Source organism: Bufo bufo, chromosome 5 (genome assembly GCF_905171765.1).
Source record: "Bufo bufo chromosome 5, aBufBuf1.1, whole genome shotgun sequence".
NCBI lineage: Eukaryota > Metazoa > Chordata > Amphibia > Anura > Bufonidae > Bufo > Bufo bufo.
In genome coordinates, this window is record NC_053393.1 from 549,564,273 (window position 1) to 549,589,779 (window position 25,507).

Here is a 25,507-nt window from a genome sequence, read left to right on the forward strand (position 1 = left end):
CAAACCAATATTAAAATCCACCCGAAGGCCCAAGTTCAGTCATTTGCAAACCTTTCTTCAAAAACTCATCTTAAATACAAAACAAAAACCTAATGTGAAAGCCTCAGCCCAACACCAGGAAAAGTGCTACTGAGGCTAAGGCACATCAAAGGTGAAGCCTCTCCAGAGGTAAGAGACCCCATCCGTACCCACCTTCTCGCACTCAAGAGAGCGAACCTTCGCCAGGTCACTTAGAATGTTCCTACACACCTCTTCCACAGGGAGGACTTTCTGCTGGGTTGAAACTAAACACCGTGCGTTCCATGTGAAGTACCTGATCACTATGCTAACTATAAAAGCTGTGCATGGGTCCCTTCTTCCCAAACCTTTGAATGCTCCATAAGCCCATTCCGCATAGGAGAGGTTGGCTAGCCTAGGCCAGCCAATGGATGCACCCACCCGTTTGTATACCTCTGTATTAAAGGGACACTGAAGCAGGAAGTGCTCCATACTTTCCAGTATGTCGCCACACTCCTCCCGGGGACAACCCCTTTCATCAGAGTTCCTGTACTTCAAGTTGTCCCTTACATACAGCTTCCCGTGAAAGCAGCGCCAAGCCAAGTCCCAAAACTTCAAGGGGATCCTTGCCGAATTTAACAACTGTAACCCCTTGTCTAGATCCCGGCTTGGGCAATCCTTAAGGGCCAGGGGCTTCCAGAAGTGGGTCAACAAGACCCTCTCGTCAAGGGATCTCCTTGACTGGGTCTTGATTTCCCTCACTCCCAAACCCCACTGGCGGATCACCTTCAGAATCGGGGTGACATAAGCCGGAAGATATCCGTGAGGTGTACGCAAATCCTTCACTTGCCCTCCTGTCTCCCACTCCTGGAAGAAAGGCCGAAACCAACCCCTGCAAGAGACTACCCACGGAGGAGCCCTCTCTTTCCAGAGGTTTGCCAGGTTGATCTTAACAAAGGTGTTCACAAGGAACACCACTGGGTTGACCATACCCAACCCCCCTAATCTCCTCGTATGGTATGTCACCTCTCTCTTGACTAGGTTCAGCCTATTCCCCCATAACAGTTGAAAGAACAGACTGTAAACCCGAGTCCAGAGAGGTTCTGGCAAGACACATACACTGGCCAAATAGATAAGCAAAGGGAGAAGGTAAGTCTTGATCAGGTTCACCCTTTCCCTGAGGGTCAAAGACCAACCCTTCCACTGGTCAACCTTCTGAGCAGCGATCGTGAGCCTGCTGTCCCAATTTTGGGTGGGATAATCCCCATGGCCGAATTGAACGCCTAGGACTTTGGCTGACGACTGGGGCTCTGGGAGGGTGTCCGGGAGACCGAAAGATGGATCACCCCCTCCCAGCCAGAGACTCTCACACTTATCCCGGTTAATCCTGGACCCGGAGACTTCCGAGTAGCGTTCTACCTCCGACATCACGTATTCCGCCCCCCCTCCCGAGGACACGAAAACAGTGACGTCATCGGCATACGCCACCACCCTCAGAGTGGCTTCTGGCTCCTCCAGACTCATCCTGACTCCCGCTAACGGTCCCCGATCAATCCTCCTAATAAAAGGATCAATCGCAAACACGTATAAGAGCGGGCTCAATGGACAACCCTGGCGGACTCCAGACCCGACCTCAAAAGGGCTGCCAGACCAACCGTTCACCAGCGGGAAACTCTCTGCCCCTGTATACAAGATCTTTAGCCAATCGACAAACCCTCCCGGCAGGCCATATTTCAGAAGGACTGCCCAGAGGTACTCGTGGTTAACCCGATCAAAAGCCTTTGCCTGATCTAAAGCCAGCATGTACCCCTTCCAGCTACCCGCCCTACTCTGCTCCACTGCCTCTCGGACACCGAGCACAGCACTAAACGTGCTTCGGCCTGGAACTGAGCAATGTTGGGTCTCCGAAAGGAGCCGGGGTGCAAACTGCACCAACCGTTTAAACAGTATCTTGGCCAGGATCTTTCTGTCCGTATTGAGAAGCGCTATGGGACGCCAATTCTCAATACGGCTCGGATCTTTACCCTTTGATATAAGGATCAGAGCTGACCTCCTCATTGACTTCGGCAGAGCACCCGAGGAAAGGCACTCATTGAATACCTTAGTCAAGAGGGGAACCAAGGAGTCCTTAAAGGTCTTAAAAAACTCGGATGTTAAGCCATCCGGGCCTGGCGACTTCTTTAGGGCAAGCCCTTCGATCGCCAGGCTGACTTCCTCTTCTCTGATTTCTTCTATCAAAACGCCAAGAGAGAGGTCTACTCTTGACTCAGGGATGGTTTCAGCCAGGAAAGCCGAAATCCTGTCCCGATTCAGATCCTTCTTCCTCAAGAGGCACGAGTAGAAGGACTTGACGATTTCCAAGATCCCTGATCTGGACCTATCCAGAGATCCCGTACCATCGACCAGTCCCGTCACCAACTTACTTTTCACTGACATCTTACAGTTTCTGTAAGGGTCGGGCGAGCGGTACTTCCCGAAATCCCTCTCAAAAACCAAAGATGTGTGCCTATCGTACTGGCACCTCTTAAGCAAAGATTTCACCCTGGAGATATCCTCTCGGCTACCTCCAGTCGAGACCAGTTGTTCGAGTTTCCTCCTCAGACCCTGATACAAGCGGTACCTGTCCAGGGACCTGAGGCTCGAGAGCTGGCGGAAGAATTTTGCCACCCGATCTTTGAATATCTCCCACCACTCAGACTTAGTGTCACAAAGATCCAGCAACTCTACCTGACTCTGAAGGAAGTCCTTAAAGGATTGTCTCACCTCTGCTTCCTCCAGGAGGGCCGAATTTAGCTTCCAATAGCCTCTTCCCATTTGGGGGGATTCTGCAACATTCAAAGAGAACATAATCATACAGTGATCGGAGAATTCCACCTCTACCACCTCTAAAGGTGAAAAGGTAGTCTCCTCCTTTAAATAAAACCTGTCTATTCTAGACCTAATCTGACTACCTCTATAATAAGTGAAACCACCGTGGCCTGGGGTGTGCCTAATGTGGACATCCACCAGGCGAGCCTCGCTAGCTATGCTATTCAGGGATACACTATCATAAGCCAGCCGGTTTCTGGCGCCTCCCCGGTCTTGGGACCTTGTGACTGTATTAAAGTCCCCGCCAAAGACCACCTGCCGACTCGTAAAAAGGAAAGGTTTGATCCCCATAAAGAGACGCTTCCGATCCCACCTGGTTTGGGGACCATAGATGTTTATCAGGCGAAGCTCTTGACCCTTCATGAGGACATCTAAAATCAAACACCTCCCCATTTCTAACTCAATCACTCGTCGGCTTTCTACTGGTGCGGTAAAAAGAACCGCCACTCCGCTATACGGCTCAGCCGCAAGAGACCAATATGATGGACCGCACCTCCACTCCTTTTTTGCTTTATACACAGCCGCCAAATCTGGCAGCCTGGTCTCTTGCAAAAATAAAATGTCAGCTTCAACCCGGCTGAGAAAATCAAAGGCTGCAAACCTAGCCGCATCCGATTTAATACTGGCGACATTAATGGTCGCCAGCGTCAACGGAGTGAGTGCCGCCATACAGAGTGATTAAGTCAGACGGCCTTCTTCCTTCCCTTCCCCTTCTTGTTCTTCTTCTTACCCCTCTTGGGGCTACCCCCTAAGGTGGCACGATCTCTTTTGAGAGAGACAGTGGTGTCCATCTCATTAGTCACCACCGCCTCCCCCTTCGCACCACCCTTGTCATTCCCATTCCCAGTGTCTGGACCCGCCCCACCTCCCGAGGACCTTGCATCCTCACCGGAGGGAGGCGCGGGCCCTTCCAGAGGCTCCTTCTCTTGCCCCTCCGGCCCCCCACCTTGAACCTCCTCCCCGGAAGAAGAGGAGGCGGAGATCTCATCCAAGGTGAGGTACCGGTTGGAAAGATCCAGGGGAAGAGAGTCAGGATTAGAGAGGTCCAGGGGGGAGCTGGCTTTGCCTTCCACAGGCACTCTAGTCGGGCTAGATCTTTTTTTGGTCAGACGTTTCCTTCTTATTCTTTTAGACTCTGTCTCACTCCCCTCTGTTGCACTCTCGTAGCAAGAGGACAGAGTCACCTCGGAACGGTCTAGTCTCCTGAGTTCCTCATTCCCCTCGATATCCCCCAGGGTCTCAGCTCTAGGAGAGGCATTCTCCTGGGAGGGCTCAGGCATCACCCCAGGACGGGGTTCCACCTGCCCCCTCTCCATTTGACGCCTCTCCCTCCGTCTCTGCTGGGACGGGCCGTCTTTTCTCTTCATCGACCCCACTGCCCTGTCGCCTTCGCCAGCACTCGCCTCGGCGGTGGGGGCCTCCCGGCTCGCCTCCGCGCGTGCACGAGCCACGTTGGCGACAGAGCGAGGGCAACGACTGAACGGGTGCCCTAGCTCACCACACAGGTTGCATCTAATCTGCCCACAAGATGCAGCTAGATGGCCTTCACCCCCGCACAACGCGCACCTCTGCACTTGGCAGCTGGCGCTGAAGTGCGAAGGGCTGCCGCACTTGTAACACAGCTTAGGCTGCCCCCTGTAGAACACCATGATCCTATCCCGACCAAGGAAAGCAGATGATGGTATGTGGGAAACCGACCCCCATGAATGTTTCAACTTAATCTGAAACGTCCAGGCACCCGACCAGATGCCAAACTCATCCAGGTTCTTGCTAGGAAGACCCTGGACGTCCCCGTACCTGCTCAACCAGGTCAAGATGTCAACACAAGAAAGTGACTCGTTACGGGTGAGAACGGTCACCTTCTTGACCTCATTCTGGCGGGTTATCGCTTGCACAAAAAACCCCTGCCAGTCCGGCTGGTCTTTTGCCAGTTCATACCCAGACCAGAAAAGTTCAAGACCCTCTGGCCGGGCAAAACTGACATCAAACTCCCGGGTGCCATACGGATGTATCAGGGCAAAGATGTCACATGCCCTGATGCCCATCCAAAAGAGAAGCTCTGCCACCCTCTTTCTGGTAGGGCACGCTTCATTGCCTCTCCACTTCAGACAGACAACATTCCGCCTGGTTGACCCGGGGCCGGTTGTGAGTGAGGACCAGGTGGTCTCGCCCCCGCCTTGCTCTCGGAAGGCACGCAGGCCATGCCTGTCTATCCAGAAGGATAGATCCACCTGCTGCCCCCCTACTGTAATGGAATTCTCCCCTCTCCTAAGAGCCTCTAGAAGTTGCCGCTGCAAGTTACCGTCACCAGACATTGGTAATGGGGAGGACAATGGGGACCGCCCCTCCCCCCCCCGCGCCGGCAACCACACCAGCATAACTTCTGCCAGGCGTAACCGACGCAGGAGGGGCAGCCGGACCGGGCCCACCCCCATCCCCCCCAGACCTATCTACAGCAGGTGCCACTCCAGACCCCTCTGAAGGGGCTACATGAGGCGCACCGGCCACTTGTACAGTGGGCGGCCGACCTCCAACACTCACCCCTCCATCAGGGCCCGGGGCAACACCACTAACAAAAACTGTATTTACACAAGTGACCACTTCTTCAGTGGCCACTACCGCACTCTCCCCTCCCCCCACACACACTGCTGGGCCAGAGGGGACCGAGGTCACATTATTTGTTTTGTCCAGCATCTCCTTGCTGGACACATCTTTAACAGTCTTTCCTGATTTTTCAGCCATTCCTGATTTTTCGGGCCGGCGGGCTGTAGAACCACTGGTCCCAGCCACGCCGGCCTTATCCACTTGACGGACAGTGCAGGAGGGAGGGGCGGTGCGCACCACACTCTCATCAGGACCGCCCCCTCCCTCTCTGCCTACACACACACTGCTCTGAGCTCTTTTCTGGACATCCGAAGCCCCACCCCCTCCACCCCTGACCACTCCCACTGCGCCTCCACTCCCCGCCGCCACGACAATACCAGCGGAAGGGACTGAAGCGGAGCAGACCGGGGCAGAGGAGGCAGACCCCAGGACAGGGATCCCGGCAACAACCTCTGCAAGGGGGTCAGTGGCAGCCACACCGCCCCGCCGCACCTCCACCCGGCACTTGTCCAGTGCCCCAGCAGAGGCGGGCGGAGCCATCCGACCACCAACCATGTCCCCCTCGCCGCCCGCCCCGGGAGCCTTCCTGTCTGGCCCCTCCTGCTTCTCCTCACCGCCCCTGTTACCGCAAACAGGGACGGCGTCCTGCGCCATCTTTGCCACATCTGTCTCCCCACTCCTACGCACCGATCCCACAGCAGAGACCGGGCCAGGGAGGATGGTGGGGTTCGTGCCCTGAGCTGGCTTTTCAGCTGGCCCAGGGCACGCAGGGTGGGTCACATAGACATACCTCACCTCTGGCTTTAATGTCTTTGTCTTTCTCTTCTTTCCCATCGGCTCATCTTCAGGCAATTCGTCACCAAAGCAAATGTCCTCACGAATTTTGGGGGACTCCAGGTGGCGTATTTCGGCCATAAGCTGCCCCCCAACTCCGCTGTTCTCACTGTACTCGCCTTCCTCGTCAGAACTAGTGGGGGGCAGGCATACCTGCTCTGCGGTGATGCCAGTTTCCGCAGGCTGCCCCCCCATGTCCGACTCTTCCTCCTCACTAGAGGAGTCATCTTCCTGCTGTTTTTGGTTTCCAGCCATTTCATTAAACCTTTCATCGTTCATGAGTTTTTCTTTAAAGGGACCACTGTTATCCAGAATGGCCCCCATTCTTTCCTGCAGCTCTTTGATAACTTCTTTTAAGACTTTTATTTTTCTCAATATTTCTGGCCTGTTTTTTCTGGCTGCTTTGTCCACCTTCCCCCTCTCAAGCTTCAGGTTCTCCCTCACCTTCTTGAGGGTCCTATTCGCTTCCTCGTACTCCCGGAGATAGGCTGTAAACGGCGATTAGTTCCCGGGGCTTCATGTTGCCCCAGTCAGCCTCAACCGGAACCGTCCCATCCCCAGGAGCACTCCGCGTACCTCTTGGAGGGCTACTGTCCGCCCTCCTGGAACTGCCGGCGATGGACACGGCTTCACCTCCGGGGGCTGCAGGGGCCGCTGCACCACGACTCCTGCTGGATCTTCTGACCCCCGAGGCGGAAGATGGAACTGAGGCCGGTAGCTCACCTCCCCTACCTCCCGCCGGCCTACCCCGGGAAGCAGGATCCTGGGTCTTCAGTCGCTTCATTGCCCAGGACCCCACCACCTCCCTGGGGAGAGAGAGGCAGGGCCTGGGCTGGGATAGATGGAAAAATCCCTGGAAGCGGCTGGACAATCAGCAGGAGCTCCTCCAAACACGACCACACCCGTCCACTGGCTCCTGCACACTGATGATTACAACCAGTATACAGGACAGGAGAAGTGGTACTGTGCAGTGTATATATATACAGAATAAGAGCAGATACTGAGGATTACACCCAGTATACAGGACAGGAGAAGTGGTACTGTGCAGTGTCCATATATACAGAATAAGAGCAGATACTGAGGATTACACCCAGTATACAGGACAGGAGAGGTGGTACTGTGCAGTGTATATATATACAGAATAAGAGCAGATACTGAGGATTACACCCAGTATACAGGACAGGAGAAGTGGTACTGTGCAGTGTATATATATACAGAATAAGAGCAGATACTGAGGATTACACCCAGTATACAGGACAGGAGAAGTGGTACTGTGCAGTGTGTGTATATATATACAGAATAAGACCAGATACTGAGGATTACACCCAGTATACAGGAGAAGTAGTACTGTGCAGTGTCCGTAGGAGTATTTGTGTTGTACTTTCTTGCTATAGATGGAGCAGGAAGTTCTGCACAGTGTGATATAAGATGTCTGTGCACCCGCTGGTTATCAGTGAGACCACCGCACAGGCTCGGCTCCCAGTAAGCGAACACCAGAAAATCATATTTCCTTTTTTCTGTTTATGATGGGTAATATTGAGTTTTGGTTCTTTAAAACTGTATACACAGCTCAGCAGACAGTATCACACAGGACAGGATTAGATACACAGCTCAGCAGACAGTATCACACAGGACAGGATTAGATACACAGCTCAGCAGACAGTATCACACGGGATAGGATTAGATACACAGCTCAGCAGACAGTATCACACAGGATAGGATTAGATACACAGCTCAGCAGACAGTATCACACAGGACAGGATTAGATACACAGCTCAGCAGACAGTATCACACAGGATAGGATTAGATACACAGCTCAGCAGATAGTATCACACAGGACAGGATTAGATACACAGCTCAGCAGACAGTATCACACAGGATAGGATTAGATACACAGCTCAGCAGACAGTATCACACAGGACAGGATTAGATACACAGCTCAGCAGGGAGTATCACACAGGATAGGATTAGATACACAGCTCAGCAGACAGTATCACACGGGATTAGATACACAGCTCAGCAGACAGTATTACACAGGACAGGATTAGATACACAGCTCAGCAGACAGTATCACACAGGATAGGATTAGATACACAGCTCAGCAGACAGTATCACACAGGATAGGATTAGATACACAGCTCAACAGACAGTATCACACGGGATTAGATACACATTTCAGCAGACAGTATCACACATGATTGGTTTAGATACAGAGGTTCAGTAGACAGTATCACACAAGGCTGATTAGATACCTTGTCTTTGAAGCATTATTTCTACCTATCCAGCAGTGGCATAGCTAGAACTGACTGAGCGCCACAGTAAATTTTTGAAAGGTGTCCCCTCTCCTTAATGAAGACCTCACACCAAAAAAAGAAAAATACTCACCTCTCTTCTCCTCCTGTGGACACCTCCGTTCTTTTTGCTGCGCTGTATCTAGACACGCACTCACTGTGACCTGGCATCACATAGCATCAGGTCATAGTTCGCTCTTACGCACGCAACGTCCCGTCCTGAAGCCGTGCGCAGCCAGGACTTAGTGCTGCGCAGGCACCTGGAGAAGAGCAGGGATCGGAAAGTAATACCAATGCTAGGACTGGGAGCACCATACTCACCGTTCCCTGGGCTCTGAAAATAAATCCATTTGTCCTTCTCCTGGGCCCCTTTCTGAGTTCGGGCCCCGTACCAGCCACTTCCCCTACTTCCATGGTAGCTACGCCTCTGTCTCCTGTAGACCCAGAAGCTGACACTCTTTTTTCCACCTCTGCAGGTTTGAGCGTGGCCGGATCTACACGTATATTGGGGAAGTTGTCGTGTCTGTAAACCCTTATAAAAGCATAGCCCTGTATGGAAAAGACATGATTGAATATTACCGGGGGCGAGAGCTGTACGAGCGGCCCCCACATCTCTACGCCATCGCAGATGCAGCGTACAAGGCCATGAAGCGGAGAGCGAAGGACACGTGTATTGTTATATCAGGTGCCACAGCCTCGCTGGGGGTCATTCACTGCTGAAATCTGCATGAAGCTTGAATCGCAGGTTGACTCTTGTTTCCTCTTACAGGGGAGAGCGGCGCTGGGAAGACTGAGGCCAGCAAGTACATCATGCAGTACATCGCAGCCATAACCAACCCCACACAACGAGAGGAGGTGGAAAGGCGAGTGATAATCCACAGACATAAGGATATTTTAAATGCCTCAGGGCGAAATGTGTCAAAAAAGTCTTAATTCCTTCACAGAGACCCCTTCTAGTTTGGCTGATATCTCTAGACATGTTTTAAGGCTCCTAAATGGGTCAGACTCAGTAAACCTATAGGTGGCACTAGAGAGACTGTTTGTTTCCTCTTCTGGAGGAGCTAATTTGGCATTCACACGCTCGTAGTGCTGCCATGCCTGCGTTGTGGACCGCAAAACATGGATCCGCAAAGCATGGGCACTGGCCGTGAGAATGAACATACGATGAAACATAGGACATCTTTTGCAGAGCGGAGGCACAGACCCGCAAGTCCACAGAAACAAACAGAAGCCCTTCCCTGGGCTTCCAGGTCCATGCCTCCGCTTCATAAAAGATAGGACATGTCATATCTTTCACTGTATCTTGCAGATCGCGGACCCATTGAATTCAGGGTTCAGACTCAGATTCAAGTTAAAGTTACAGAGTTCAGGCTTAGACTTAGACTCTGCACATTCAGGCTCAGATTCAGGTTCAAGTTATGTTGCTGTGGTTTAGATTCAGATTCAGGCTTCAGGGTTCAGTTCAAGATTCAGGATCCATAGATTTAGATTATTTCAGGGTTCAGGTTCAAAGTCAGGATGTGCAGATTGAGGTTCACATTTTAGATACGGAGTTCAGATAAAAAGCCAGGAGCTAGTATGAAAACAGGAGAACATATACCTGGCTCTGACGCCACTGTTAGGTGATTCAAATACCTCACTCAATACTTTGATTGGAGGCGTGAGGTTAGTTGATTACAGCAGCACTTTTCTATGGATCCTTAGTATTATATGAAATCTTTGTAGCATTTATACTGGAAATCTTCAAGTAGTGCAACTGTTGCATTAAGCTATTACTATAACACTTTAATCACAAACTGACAACTTTTAAGAAATCTTGAAGGTCCTGGTATTAAAAGCTTGAGAACTTGCAGCAGATTCTGTGGTATAGATGTCTGTTCTTCTGCTAGAGTAGCTTGAACTTCTGGGCCTCATAAGCACACTTTGCTGTAAGGCATGGATGTAGACCCCATTATGGTCCCATTGTTATTATCTAATCTGGGGCTGTAGATCAGAATGTGATTAGGAAGATCCACTGCTATATGTTAAACATATTTTCTGGAAATAAAGCCTATAACCAGGCTTCTGGGTTTTATAGTATGCATACTTTTCTGTGAGGCATGGTTGTTGTGCCCACCACGGTCCCACCATTATTATGTGATTGGGGGCTGTAACTTTGAATATGCTGATCAGTAAGATCCATTGCTATATGTTAAGCATATTTTCTGGATTGATGTCCACAACCAGGCTCCTGAGTGTCCTTATAAGCACATTTTGGTGTGAGGCATGGTTGTAGATTCCATGACAGCCCCACTGTCATTTTATGATCTGCAGCTGTAGCTCAAAGTGTGCTGATTAGTAAAATCCATTGCTATGTGTTAAAGGGTACCTAAACCTTCACTCAAAGCATGTTAGGTGCAGTGGCGCTTTTCAGAGTGATTCTCACCTTCGCTTGCATGAGCTCTTCTCTTGCTTTTGTAGCATGTAGAGTACAGATCCTATATACCTTCCATGGATCCGCATTCTGCATACAGCAAAAGCAGAGGAGAGCTACGAAGCTTTATGTAGTGGTTTAGGTACCCTTTAACTTTATATATTCTGAAATTAAATCCAACAAACTGTATCCTGGGTCTTATAATAAGCATACTTTGCTATCAGGCATGAATTCAGAGCCCATCATGGGCCACCTTTTTTTAATCTGATCTGGGGCTGTAGATTAGAACTTGCCGATTAGTAATATCCATTGCTATACATAAAAAAAAAAAATCTGGATTAATGCCCACAACCTGGTTCTTAAGTCAAATACTAAACACGTTTTGCTGTGAGGCATGGTTGTAGATCCCATCACGGTCCCACCTTTATATTATGATCTGTTGCTGTTGCTCAGATTAGTAATATCTATTACTATATGTGAAGCCTATTTTATGGAATAAATGCCCATAGCCAGGCTCCTGGGTCTCCTAACAAGTACTTTACTGGAAGGCATGGTTTTAGATCCCATCACAATCCTGCCATTATCATCTGATCCAGAGTTGCAGCTCAGATATTTTTTGATTAGTAATATCCATTGCTGTTTTTTAAACCTCTTAGCTAAAATTAGTTCTCACAATGTGACGATCAGTTGTATTAAAGATAAAGGATCTCCACATGTTATCCTTTCCAGGGTGAAGAACGTTCTGCTGAAGTCCAACTGTGTCCTTGAAGCCTTCGGAAATGCCAAAACCAACCGTAACGACAACTCTAGTAGATTTGGAAAATACATGGACATCAACTTTGACTTCAAGGGAGACCCTACCGGAGGACACATCAACAACTATCTCCTGGAGAAGGTGAAAAGAGGAATCATGACCTGCTAGACTTACAGAAATGTGATTTCCATCTTGGCATAGACCATGTACTCCAAATGAACATTTCATAATCCCTAAACACGATGTCTTCTCCTTCCAGTCCCGGGTCCTGAAGCAGCAGCCAGGGGAAAGGAATTTCCATTCATTCTACCAGGTGAGTGGAGTGTGGGGGTTGTACTGCAGAAGATGCAAAAGGCATATTCAGGGCCAGATGGACCATAGGATATGAACTCTATGTAAAGTGGTGGCTACATGGTGGGAACACTGGGCATATCTAGAGTGTGCAAGTTCTCGTGGTGTACCCCATCGTTTTATTGGACAGCAATCACTTGGTGTAGTGGTGAGACCTCTTGAGATTACATAAAGCTTCTGATGCATTTTACATCCTTTTGGTATTTTTGCTTTTAGTTTGGCCTCATTTGATTTAAAACGTGGCAGCACAGTCTCCTTATATATTGTCAATGATGATAGTTTCCACTTGGGCCCTGCCAGATCATTGGAGTTCATGGGGGTATATCAGGCTGGAGGTCTCATACACCACCCAATTGTCTCACCGCTCCTACCTGCTGACATCTTTGTTGTCTCAATGATCTTATTCTGAAAATCTCTCTCCTTTCAGCTCCTCCTGGGGGCCCCAGATGCATTACTGAGTTCATACCACCTGCAGAGGGACCCCACATTATACGTCTTCACCAGAGAGGGCGCTAACAACAATGTAAGTTACCAACCTCCAGAAAAATACTCACATTACCTCAATTATAAGAGGTTTTGAAGGTGTCCTTGTCATGTGTCATGCTGGGTGTCTGTAGACAACCTCTATAGAGTTGCTAACATGGGAAGACTTTGCTGTAATCTTTGATCGCTTCATCATGGGCACACTGAATTACACTTTTAGTGGGAGCATTTAATGGGCCACCATCTGAATGACAATGTAATGTCCGCACATCTTCCTGAGCAGCCCCTTTTTTCACACAAGGCATTTTAAAGCATGGGACATGTAGTGGGGTGTAGATCAATGTGGAAGACATTTACAGAACATAACGCAGATGGACCCAGCTTCCATGCAGGCAGATGGACCACATGTACCAGATGTGCATGCTTACACAATTGTCTATGCCCAAAACCTAAAACCGCTTTATAAATGACACAGTGCCAATGAAGAAAGGATGCAAATGAGCTCTTAACAAGCTCTGCCGCTGATGTAGGGCAGCTATCCTATAAGTCAATGTTCGACCTTTTAAACAGGCCTTGAGACATGACTCGGATAATAATTAGGCCAGCATCTCATCTGTAGACGGCTGTTTCAGGGTGATTGCCCTCTTATCGATGCAGAGCAGAGAGCACTGGCTTAACTGGGCGAGAGAAGACTCTCTGCTCTGCACGGATGAGGGACAATCACCCCGAAACAGCTGTCTGCAGATGAGATACTGGCTTACCTATTATCCGAGTCATGTCTCAAGGCCTGTTTCAAAGGTCGAACATTGATTTATAGGATAGCTTAGTCTTACATCTGGTGGCAGTAGAGGCAGAGCTTGCTAGGAGCTCATTTACACCCCCTCCTTCCAGAATTCCATAGTATCGTTGCCTGGCCTATAAGGGTGCTGTCCATAAGGAGATATTGTATTCTCCAAATACAGTACCAATGAATGTGTGTTTCCTGATGTCCAATAATACGGAGTAACTATGGCTGTAAGTACGATAGCAAAAATATTAGGTGCTATAGGGCCCAATGACCAGGGGCCACTTCTGCTGAGACATAAGATTCATTTAGTGGTGACTGGAAGGAGCTGTGGAAAATTGAATTTCGCCTCATGCTAAGGCCCCTTTTACACAAGTGAGTTTTCCGCGATGCGTGAAGTGAAGGCATAGCATCCGGACTGAATCCTCTGTGTACAGGAGCGTTGTTTTTCACGCATCAGTTCTGCGTTGCATGAGAATCGCAGCATGTTCTATATTCTGTGTTTTTCATGCAGCCCTGGCCCCATAGAAGTGAAAAAACACATTGGGCCAGATTTATCATTAGCTCAAGTCAGAATAATGGAGTGAAAAAGTTGCAAATTTTTGCGCAACCGCTAAAAGTGCGCCTTTTTTCGGCTCTGCGCTATGCTCGTTAGTTTTCTGAAAGTGGGCGTGTTTTCTTATGTAAATGAATCTCTAGACAGATTTACTATTGCGACTATTTAAAAAGTCGCAAAAAAGTCACAAAAAAAGTCGCAATTTCACTCCAGTGAGGACCATGCTTATCTTATGCGACTTTTTAAAAGAACATGCGACTTTTTCGTAAAGACGTACGACTTTTGTAAAGCTGCTTACTGACGAATAAACTGCTACCGTCAAACCACATTTATCACAGTCTTAAAGGGCCGATCATAAATCTGACTTGGCTAAAACTGACTTTAGCCATATGTGAAAGTGCAGTGAGCGGTCAGAGGAATGATAAATATGGCCCAGTGTATCCGGATGTAATGCATTTTTCACTGATGGTTGTTCGGAGATGTTTGTAAATCTTCAGTTTTTTTCATGCGCGTGAAAAACGCATCAAAACTGATTGCACCTGCGCAGAAAGAACTGAAACACTGAACTCAATTGCAGACAAAACTGACTGAACTTACTTGTGGAATGGTGCGAGTTTCACTGAACGCATCCTGACACAATCCGTATCATTCGCGTGAAAGAAGCCTTAGGCCTCTTTCACACGGGCGTTGCGGAAAAATGTCCGGGTGCGTTGCGGGAACACCCGCGATTTTTCCGCGCGAGTGCAAAACCTTGTAATGCGTTTTGCACTCGCGTGAGAAAAATCACGCGTGTTTGGTACCCAAACCCGAACTTCTTCACAGAAGTTCGGGCTTGGGATCGGTGTTCTGTAAATAGTATTATTTTCCCTTATAACATGGTTATAAGGGAAAATAATATAAAAGAAGAAGGAAGATTTCTGCCTCGGCGCAAAATACTGGAGAAGACAATCTTGGTGCAAGAGGAATTCTTGGTTTTAATAGAAACAACGCGTTTCGGGGATTACAGACTCCCCTTCATCAGGTTTCATAGTGATACAATAAATACAACAAAAAGGAAGACATTTATAGATAAAATGTATCAAAAAAACCGCCAAAAAGACGCACCTGGGTGACGCCCCCTAAGGGGAGGGGCCACCCCCAGGTGTCATCCGATGTGCGGCTTCAGTTTTTGTAAAAAGGTGTAGATATATAGCCGTTTTGGAGGTTAGGGCTAAGAATCGCCAATCAGTTTGTGCAATAAATTTTATTTTATTACAAGTAGATTTCTTAGTACTATTATTATTGTTCGAGAGAAGTTCTGTCATGTGATCGCTAACGATCACATGACCTCGGAGACCGGAAGCGGCAGCATCCTCTAGTGTTTGTGTACACCTCCTGTAGCTAGGGGAAAACAGCTCCCCGCTCACTATACAGGGTAAGTTGCGCATGCGCAGGAGTTTGTTTCGGAGCGGCCACTGGTTACTGTGACGTATGATGTCACATGATCGCTTGTTTCCAGTCACCTAATTCTATTTGCCGCTACTAGGTTTTTACTCAGCGATCCTGGCCATAGGTTGGTACTGTATATATTGGCTATGGCTATTCATATGGACTCTGCTAGATATTGTGATAGCTCATACTAAAATACATATAGTAAAATATGTGGCTAAAAAATGGTAAAAATTGGATAAAAAAACATAGATAAAGGTATTGATGATAAAGTAAACAATAAATAGTTGAATGGTATTCAGATACAATTCTAGAAGAATAAATAAAAATCAAAATGATGGCTGCTCTGTATGATATTTCCACAGTGCTATCCAATAGTGACATTAAATATATCATTCCAATGAAACCATAAATTAATAAATTAGATATTTCAACACGATACTAGATAAACACAATGAAGCTAATAGACAAGTAAAATTCGTATTTTTGTATATGTGTGTGGTATATAGGTTTTTATAAATTGATTTCAAAAGCCTCATTTAGCCCATAAGGATTCAGGCTATTAAGTTTGAAAATCCAGTACATCTCACGGCGTCTGAGATACTGGACATCTTTTTGGAGGTGGATTGGTATGAATTCAATGGGTGTTACAGTAAACCCGACACTGGTGCCATCGTGGTGTTCAGCCGCGTGTCTAGACACGCTATGTTTCATAAATTTTTTCTTTATATTTGAACGGTGCTTATTAAAACGGTTCCGTAGGGTTTGTATGGTGCGGCCTACATATTGTAAATGGCATGGGCATTCTAGTACATAGATTACATAACTGGAGTTGCAGGTTAAGTGGTGTTGTATTGGGAAGGATTCTCCAGTGATATGGCTATGGAAGGATGATCTTTGAAAGATACTATTGCAGCATAGGCATCTTTGGTGACCGCATTTGAAACTTCCTTTATGGGCTCTAGTGTCTGTGTCCTGATCATTATTAGGTTGTGTAGTTGGTCTTAGTTTGCTGGGAGCCAGAAGATTTTTCAGGGTTTTTGCTCTTCTATATGTGAACCGGGGGGTATCTGGAATAATCTGGCTTAGTATGGGGTCTCTTTTCAAGATATACCAGTATTTCCCCAGGGTTGCCTTTATGGCAGTATGTTTCTGGTTGTAGGTGGTCACAAAATTATAGCAATATAGCCCAAAGTCAGTATTCTCCTTTCTTTTCTTTGTTGGAGCCAGGCATTCTAGTTGTGTTAGGCTTTTGGCTCTATCTTTGGCGCCCATAATGATCTTATTTGGGTATCCTTTTTGCTTGAACCTGGATATGAGAATGTTACTTTGCATATTGAAATCCGTATCCAGGGTACAGTTGCGCCGAATGCGTTTAAATTGGCTAAAAGGGATATTTGCCTTCCATTTCCTGTAATGTGTACTGTCAAAATTGAGATAGCTGTTGCTATCTACCTTTTTGAAAAAGGTACGGGTTTTTATTTTATTGTTTTGGATAAAGATCTCCAGATCTAAGAATTCTATTTTCTTCCTATCTGATGTGCCTATGAATGAGATGCCCCAGTTGTTAGCATTGAGGTGGAGTATGAAATCCTCAATTGTAGATTTCTCTCCATCCCAAATGAAAATGAGATCGTCAATATATCTTTTAAAAAAGACGATATTTCCCCAGAATTTACTATTATATATGAAAGTTTCTTCAAACATTCCCATAAAAAGGTTTGCTAGGCTTGGTGCGAAACGCGTCCCCATCGCGGTCCCCCTTGTCTGTTTGTAGATCTGGTCCTGGAAGGTGAATGTGTTGTGAGTAAGAATGAATTCTATACCCTTTGTAATAAAGGTTTTTTGTTCCGTAGGCATTTCGGGATCGTTATTTAAAAAAACGGAAACACATTCTAATCCCAGTTTATGCGATATGTTAGTGTATAAGGCTGAAACGTCTAGGGATAGCCAATGGTAACTCTCTCTCCATTCTAAATCTTTGGTGGATGTTATAAGGGATGTAGAGTCTTTTAAATATGATTTTAGGGTTAAAACATATTTCTGGATATGAATGTCGATATAGTGGGAGAGATTGCGGGTAAGTGACGTCACTCCAGATATAATGGGTCTGCCTGGGGGATTTTTTGCATCTTTGTGAATTTTCGGAAGATGGTAAAAGGTCGCAAGCGTAGATTCTTTTACTAGGATGTACTCTTTCTCTTTCTTATCAAGCACTTTAGCTCCTGATTTGATTAGTCCCTCAAAATCCTCTCTATCTTTGGCGGACGGATCATTGGCGAGTGGTTCGTAATAGTTGGTGTTTGAGAGTATGTTATGGGCTTCTTTTAAATACTCCTCTCTATTTTGAATTACAATTCCACCTCCTTTGTCGGCGTTCCTTATTATTATTTCTGTGTTGGACTGTAAATTTTTCAGGGCTATTCTCTCACATGATTTGAGGTTGTGCTTTTTCTGGGGGTCTACTGACGTTCCCTGGTTGATTTGTCTAAAATCATTGGACACTAGGGAATAGAAAGTGTCCAAGAAGTTACCCTTATGGTGTATGGGATAGAAGCTGGATGGTGGTTTGAGGCCTGATGGTATGGCTTTCACTTCATCTCCCTCAGGTTTTGGAATGATGTCAGTTATTGAACTGGGGTTTTTTGTTCTGTTCTCTAACATTTTGAAATGTCGTTTCAGGGTGAGTTTTTTTATGAACCGGTTTAGATCTAGGAAGAGATCGAATTCATTGATTTTATTAGTTGGGCAAAAAGACAGGCCTTTGGATAATACTGAAATTTCTGCATTTTTTAGAGTATATGATGACAAATTGAAGATACCCGTTGGGTTTTCAGTGTTATTTGGATTTTGTTTTCCAATCAAGTTTTCCTTTTTATTTTTGTTTTTGTTTTTCCCTGCTCGGCATCCTCTTCTGAATTTTTTCTTTTGGTTGGTTTTCGGCCTAGTGGGTGAAAAAAATGTGTGATATTGATTGTTTTGGGGCTTTTCATGATGGGGTATGCTGCCGTGGGGTGTATGAGAGGTGGTAGAGCCATGGTGGTATTGGGGCTTTCCATGGTGGGGTGAGCTGCCGTGGGGTGTATGTGAGGTGGTAGAGCCATAAAAGAGGGGCCTGCTAAAGATAGATCTTCTATAGATACGCGGTCAGGATGATTGATGTTGGTATGTGTATTGGATACTAGAGGATCAGGTGTAGTGAAATGTACAGGGGGAGTGTATGTGTGTACGGTAAGGAGTGAATCGGCTTCTACATCTGAAGAATTGGAGGGGGTAGAACACCTAGATGGGGCTGTGGGGATGGATAGTGGGTGGGTGGGAAAGAAGGTGGGCGGGAGGTTGAGTGGTCCACACTCTGCCATGATCTTTTCAGGGAACACTATTGATGGAGATGTGGTGGGGATCGTGTTATTAGAGATGGAAAAATTACTTAGCTTGCTAGGGGTGAGTAATGGAGTGTGAAATTCCAATTTAGAGGAGTTTGGTTGTGAGATTGGGGTACCCCTATTGGGTGGGATGGTGTTAGTATACCGTTTGTCCGGATAGAGTGTATTATTATGAATTTTGGATTCACTTGTTCTGGTGGGTATGAGAGCTGGGCGAGTGGGTGGTTCCCTAGAGTCGGATTTGGGATGTGGCTGGGCATGGGGATTTTTTGTATAATTGTTACTATTTGAATACATTTTACGCGGTTTATAATATTTGTGCGGATGTTGATGATTTTGCGCTTGTTTTGCGTATGTGTTTGGAGCTGAAGGGCCTGTTTCATCTTTTTTTGCCATGTTGTGGCGTCCCGAAATATTTTTGGCTTCTGGGAAGTGAGATGGAATTTTTGCCGGGTTGGGTTTTTTCCAGAATTTTATATTATCATTGGCAAAGTCACTGCGATCCCGGGCCAGCTTTCCGCTTTTTTTATATAGGATTTCTTTTTCAAACGCAAGTACCCTAGTGGTAATAAGTCGGTCGAATTTAGGGAAATTGATATGCGATCTGAATAAAGACAGTTCAGCATAGCAATCAGAAATTTTTACCCCAAGATCTGTATAGAGGGACCGTCTTTTATTAATCAGTCTGACCATGAGTCCCTTGGCACAGTCTAGCAGGTACTTGTCCCATTCAGTACCAAAAGTCTTATCGTCTTTAAAAGAATTGTCAAAACGAAGTCTTAGACCACGAGGTACAATCTGTTCCTGTACATAAATTTCCAAAAATATGGCATCCAGGTGGTGTTGTATCTCGTCAGTTATAAGTCTTTCCAGTTTATAGAATAAATCTAGTAACAAAAAACCTTTATTACAAAGGGTATAGAATTCATTCTTACTCACAACACATTCACCTTCCAGGACCAGATCTACAAACAGACAAGGGGGACCGCGATGGGGACGCGTTTCGCACCAAGCCTAGCAAACCTTTTTATGGGAATGTTTGAAGAAACTTTCATATATAATAGTAAATTCTGGGGAAATATCGTCTTTTTTAAAAGATATATTGACGATCTCATTTTCATTTGGGATGGAGAGAAATCTACAATTGAGGATTTCATACTCCACCTCAATGCTAACAACTGGGGCATCTCATTCATAGGCACATCAGATAGGAAGAAAATAGAATTCTTAGATCTGGAGATCTTTATCCAAAACAATAAAATAAAAACCCGTACCTTTTTCAAAAAGGTAGATAGCAACAGCTATCTCAATTTTGACAGTACACATTACAGGAAATGGAAGGCAAATATCCCTTTTAGCCAATTTAAACGCATTCGGCGCAACTGTACCCTGGATACGGATTTCAATATGCAAAGTAACATTCTCATATCCAGGTTCAAGCAAAAAGGATACCCAAATAAGATCATTATGGGCGCCAAAGATAGAGCCAAAAGCCTAACACAACTAGAATGCCTGGCTCCAACAAAGAAAAGAAAGGAGAATACTGACTTTGGGCTATATTGCTATAATTTTGTGACCACCTACAACCAGAAACATACTGCCATAAAGGCAACCCTGGGGAAATACTGGTATATCTTGAAAAGAGACCCCATACTAAGCCAGATTATTCCAGATACCCCCCGGTTCACATATAGAAGAGCAAAAACCCTGAAAAATCTTCTGGCTCCCAGCAAACTAAGACCAACTACACAACCTAATAATGATCAGGACACAGACACTAGAGCCCATAAAGGAAGTTTCAAATGCGGTCACCAAAGATGCCTATGCTGCAATAGTATCTTTCAAAGATCATCCTTCCATAGCCATATCACTGGAGAATCCTTCCCAATACAACACCACTTAACCTGCAACTCCAGTTATGTAATCTATGTACTAGAATGCCCATGCCATTTACAATATGTAGGCCGCACCATACAAACCCTACGGAACCGTTTTAATAAGCACCGTTCAAATATAAAGAAAAAATTTATGAAACATAGCGTGTCTAGACACGCGGCTGAACACCACGATGGCACCAGTGTCGGGTTTACTGTAACACCCATTGAATTCATACCAATCCACCTCCAAAAAGATGTCCAGTATCTCAGACGCCGTGAGATGTACTGGATTTTCAAACTTAATAGCCTGAATCCTTATGGGCTAAATGAGGCTTTTGAAATCAATTTATAAAAACCTATATACCACACACATATACAAAAATACGAATTTTACTTGTCTATTAGCTTCATTGTGTTTATCTAGTATCGTGTTGAAATATCTAATTTATTAATTTATGGTTTCATTGGAATGATATATTTAATGTCACTATTGGATAGCACTGTGGAAATATCATACAGAGCAGCCATCATTTTGATTTTTATTTATTCTTCTAGAATTGTATCTGAATACCATTCAACTATTTATTGTTTACTTTATCATCAATACCTTTATCTATGTTTTTTTATCCAATTTTTACCATTTTTTAGCCACATATTTTACTATATGTATTTTAGTATGAGCTATCACAATATCTAGCAGAGTCCATATGAATAGCCATAGCCAATATATACAGTACCAACCTATGGCCAGGATCGCTGAGTAAAAACCTAGTAGCGGCAAATAGAATTAGGTGACTGGAAACAAGCGATCATGTGACATCATACGTCACAGTAACCAGTGGCCGCTCCGAAACAAACTCCTGCGCATGCGCAACTTACCCTGTATAGTGAGCGGGGAGCTGTTTTCCCCTAGCTACAGGAGGTGTACACAAACACTAGAGGATGCTGCCGCTTCCGGTCTCCGAGGTCATGTGATCGTTAGCGATCACATGACAGAACTTCTCTCGAACAATAATAATAGTACTAAGAAATCTACTTGTAATAAAATAAAATTTATTGCACAAACTGATTGGCGATTCTTAGCCCTAACCTCCAAAACGGCTATATATCTACACCTTTTTACAAAAACTGAAGCCGCACATCGGATGACACCTGGGGGTGGCCCCTCCCCTTAGGGGGCGTCACCCAGGTGCGTCTTTTTGGCGGTTTTTTTGATACATTTTATCTATAAATGTCTTCCTTTTTGTTGTATTTATTGTATCACTATGAAACCTGATGAAGGGGAGTCTGTAATCCCCGAAACGCGTTGTTTCTATTAAAACCAAGAATTCCTCTTGCACCAAGATTGTCTTCTCCAGTATTTTGCGCCGAGGCAGAAATCTTCCTTCTTCTTTTATATTGAAAACTCTTTTCTGGGGGAGTGGACATCCCACCGAAAAGAACAAACCATCTGCGGCTGCATCCCTGGAAAAAAGACACTACTATTACGAAGCTTTCAGTAGAGTTGTGCCTATTTAAGCACAACACTACAAGGTGAGTGTGGATTAACCCCACTATTTACTATCTTTTATTTGATTGTGTAAACAATATTACCCTATTGTGCGCTTCTCTTCACCCCTTTTTTTCCCTCTTTTTGGAGGGAAATCTAGATTTGTCCTGGACAAAAAGATAAGGGAAAATAATAGCATTCTGTATACAGAATGCATAGTAAAACAGGGCTGGAGGGGTTAAAAAAAAAAAAAAGTCATTTAACTCACCTTTATCCACTTGCTCGCGTAGCCGGCATCTCCGTCTGACTCTTTTACTGTCTAGGACCTGTGGAGAGCATTAACTATAGTTTAAGGACCTGGGATGACGTCACTCTGGTCATCACATGGTACGTCACATGATCTTTTACCATGGTGAATCACCATGGTAAAAGATCATGTGACGTACCATGTGATGACCGGAGTGACGTCATCCCAGGTCCTTAAACTATAGTTAATGCTCTCCACAGGTCCTAGACAGTAAAAGAGTCAGACGGAGATGCCGGCTACGCGAGCAAGTGGATAAAGGTGAGTTAAATGACTTTTTATTTTTTTTTAACCCCTCCAGCCCTGTTTTACTATGCATTCTGTATACAGAATGCTATTATTTTCCCTTATAACCATGTTATAAGGGAAAATAATAAGGTTCGGGTCTCCATCCCGATCGTCTCCTAGCAACCGTGCGTGAAAATCGCACCGCATCCGCACTTGCTTGCGGATGCTTGAGATTTTCAATCAATTATCCCTGTACTGTGACATCACTGTGTTTATTATCTCTGTACTGTGACATCACTGTGTGTATTATCCCTGTACTGTGACATCACTGTGTTTATTATCTCTGTACTGTGACATCACTGTGTGTATTATCCCTGTACTGTGACATCACTGTGTTTATTATCTCTGTACTGTGACATCACTGTGTGTATTATCCCTCTACTGTGACATCACTGTGTTTATTATCTCTGTACTGTGACATCACTGTGTTTATTATCTCTGTACTGTGACATCACTGTGTTTATTATCTGTACTGTGACATCACTGTGTTTATTATCTCTGTACTGACACTGTGAGAGGTTTCGTCTGGGAAAACAGGTATTTTCCTCCCAGCATGTGCTGCTGGGCTGGTTTACAGCCAGGTGAGGTCAAATACTGGACCGGATTTTAAATGCTGGTCCGGGTTTTGGCAGCACCTGGCTGTCCTTAAATAGGCAGCTGGGCTCAGAAGCCAGGTGTAACGGTCACGTCCACACACACACAGGGGGAAGGATAGTGACCACTGCGCTCCACCCTCACCCCTGGCCCTGCCTACTTGCCTCACGAGTCCTGATGACAGGGGACAATTGGACGACAGTCCCTAACTTAGGATACATGCAGGGAAGACAGACAAGACAAAATACGGAACATGAACGGACCGGGTCAGAACCAAGAGAGCCACGCAGTACAAAGGGTTAAGCAAAGAATGGTCAGGAGAAGCCGGGGTCAAATACCAGGAGAGTAGAGAAGTACCAGAGGAGTCCTAAGAGAGTGGTCAGGTGGGAGCCGAGGTCACAATACCAGGACGGATGCGCAGTACAGGAGGAGCAGGCAAAGGATCGTCAGGGAACGGAATCAGGTAGTATTCAGTAGTCCAGCAAATAGCCAGGAACCTAGAAATTAACAGGCAACCTGTGGCTAGCAGGCTGCCTGTATTTATAGTGGGGAGTGAGGGTCATGTGACGTGGCCAGCGTCACATGACCGACAGACCAACCAGTTGAGCACCGAGTGATCAGCTCGGCGCTCAAGGCAGACTTAGGAGCAGGGAGCCTCCCAGCAGTAAAGCCGCCCTGGGAATGAGGTCAAACACAGATCCTCATTCCCAAAGCTAAGCAACAGGTCTGCGGGCAATGGGGGACCGAGTGCACCTTCGGAACCCCGTTACACCAGGTCTCTGTGTTGGGATCTGGGAGCCTTGTGTCTGGATGAAGGCTTGCTACCTGTTTGGTGTGAAAACAGGTTGGTGCTGCTGTCAGCAAGGACTCTTTGAGGCAGAATTACCACCAACAAAGCAAGGTGACTTTTTGTTTTATTATGACTGCTTGTTTTGTCACTTGCCTAAAGTGTGAATAAAACACTGAACTGTTTGATTCAAAGAACTTGTTGTCTCTATACTGCGTCTGCTTATCCTGTCTACCAGAGCGAGTCTCCACCTGTGACATCACTGTGTTTATTATCTCTGTCTGTGACATCACTATGTATATTATCCCTGTACTGTGACATCACTGTGTTTATTATCCCTGTACTGTGACATCACTGTGTTTATTATCTCTGTCTGTGACATCACTATGTATATTATCCCTGTACTGTGACATCACTGTGTTTATTATCCCTGTACTGTGACATCACTGTGTTTATTATCTCTGCACTGTGACATCACTGTGTTTATTATCTCTGCACTGTGACATCACTGTGGTTATTATCCGTGTTCTGTGACATCACAGTGTTTATTATCCGTGTTCTGTGACATCACTGTGTTTATTATCTCTGTACTGTGACATCACTGTGTTTATTATCTCTGCACTGTGACATCACTGTGTTTATTATCCCTGTACTGTGACATCACAGTGTTTATTATCCCTGTACTGTGACATCACTGTGTTTATTATCTCTGTACTGTGACATCACTATGTTTATTATCCGTGTTCTGTGACATCACAGTGTTTATTATCCCTGTACTGTGACATCACTGTGTTTATTATCTCTGTACTGTGACATCACTGTGTTTATTATCTCTGTACTGTGACATCACTGTGTTTATTATCTCTGTACTGTGACATCACTGTGTGTATTATCCCTGTACTGTGATATCACTGTGTTTATTATCCCTGTACTGTGAAATCACTGTGTTTATTATCCCTGTACTGTGACATCACTGTGTTTATTATCTCTGTACTGTGACATCACTGTGTTTATTATCTCTGTACTGTGACATCACTATGTTTATTATCCGTGTTCTGTGACATCACTGTGTTTATTATCTCTGTACTGTGACATCACAGTGTTAATTATCCGTGTTCTGTGACATCACTGTGTTTATTATCTCTGTACTGTGACATCACTGTGTTTATTATCTCTGTACTGTGACATCACTGTGTTTATTATCTCTGTACTGTGACATCACTGTGTGTATTATCCCTGTACTGTGATATCACTGTGTTTATTATCCCTGTACTGTGACATCACTGTGTTTATTATTCCTGTACTGTGACATCACAGTGTTAATTATCCGTGTTCTGTGACATCACTGTGTTTATTATCTCTGTACTGTGACATCACAGTGTTAATTATCCGTGTTCTGTGACATCACTGTGTTTATTA

The 25,507-nt window shown here is 45.6% G+C and overlaps 1 protein-coding gene across 1 annotated transcript in view; it reads left to right on the plus strand.

Moving 5' to 3' along the window:
* LOC121000802 (unconventional myosin-Ig-like) overlaps nt 1–25,507 on the plus strand; it is a 251,040-nt gene that overhangs the window by 20,724 nt on the left and 204,809 nt on the right. The window contains exons 2-6 of the mRNA XM_040431450.1: nt 9,071–9,279; nt 9,364–9,457; nt 11,737–11,902; nt 12,021–12,074; nt 12,540–12,635. Of these exons, the coding sequence (XP_040287384.1) occupies nt 9,071–9,279; nt 9,364–9,457; nt 11,737–11,902; nt 12,021–12,074; nt 12,540–12,635 (619 nt within the window). The remainder of the gene's footprint in view (nt 1–9,070; nt 9,280–9,363; nt 9,458–11,736; nt 11,903–12,020; nt 12,075–12,539; nt 12,636–25,507) is intronic.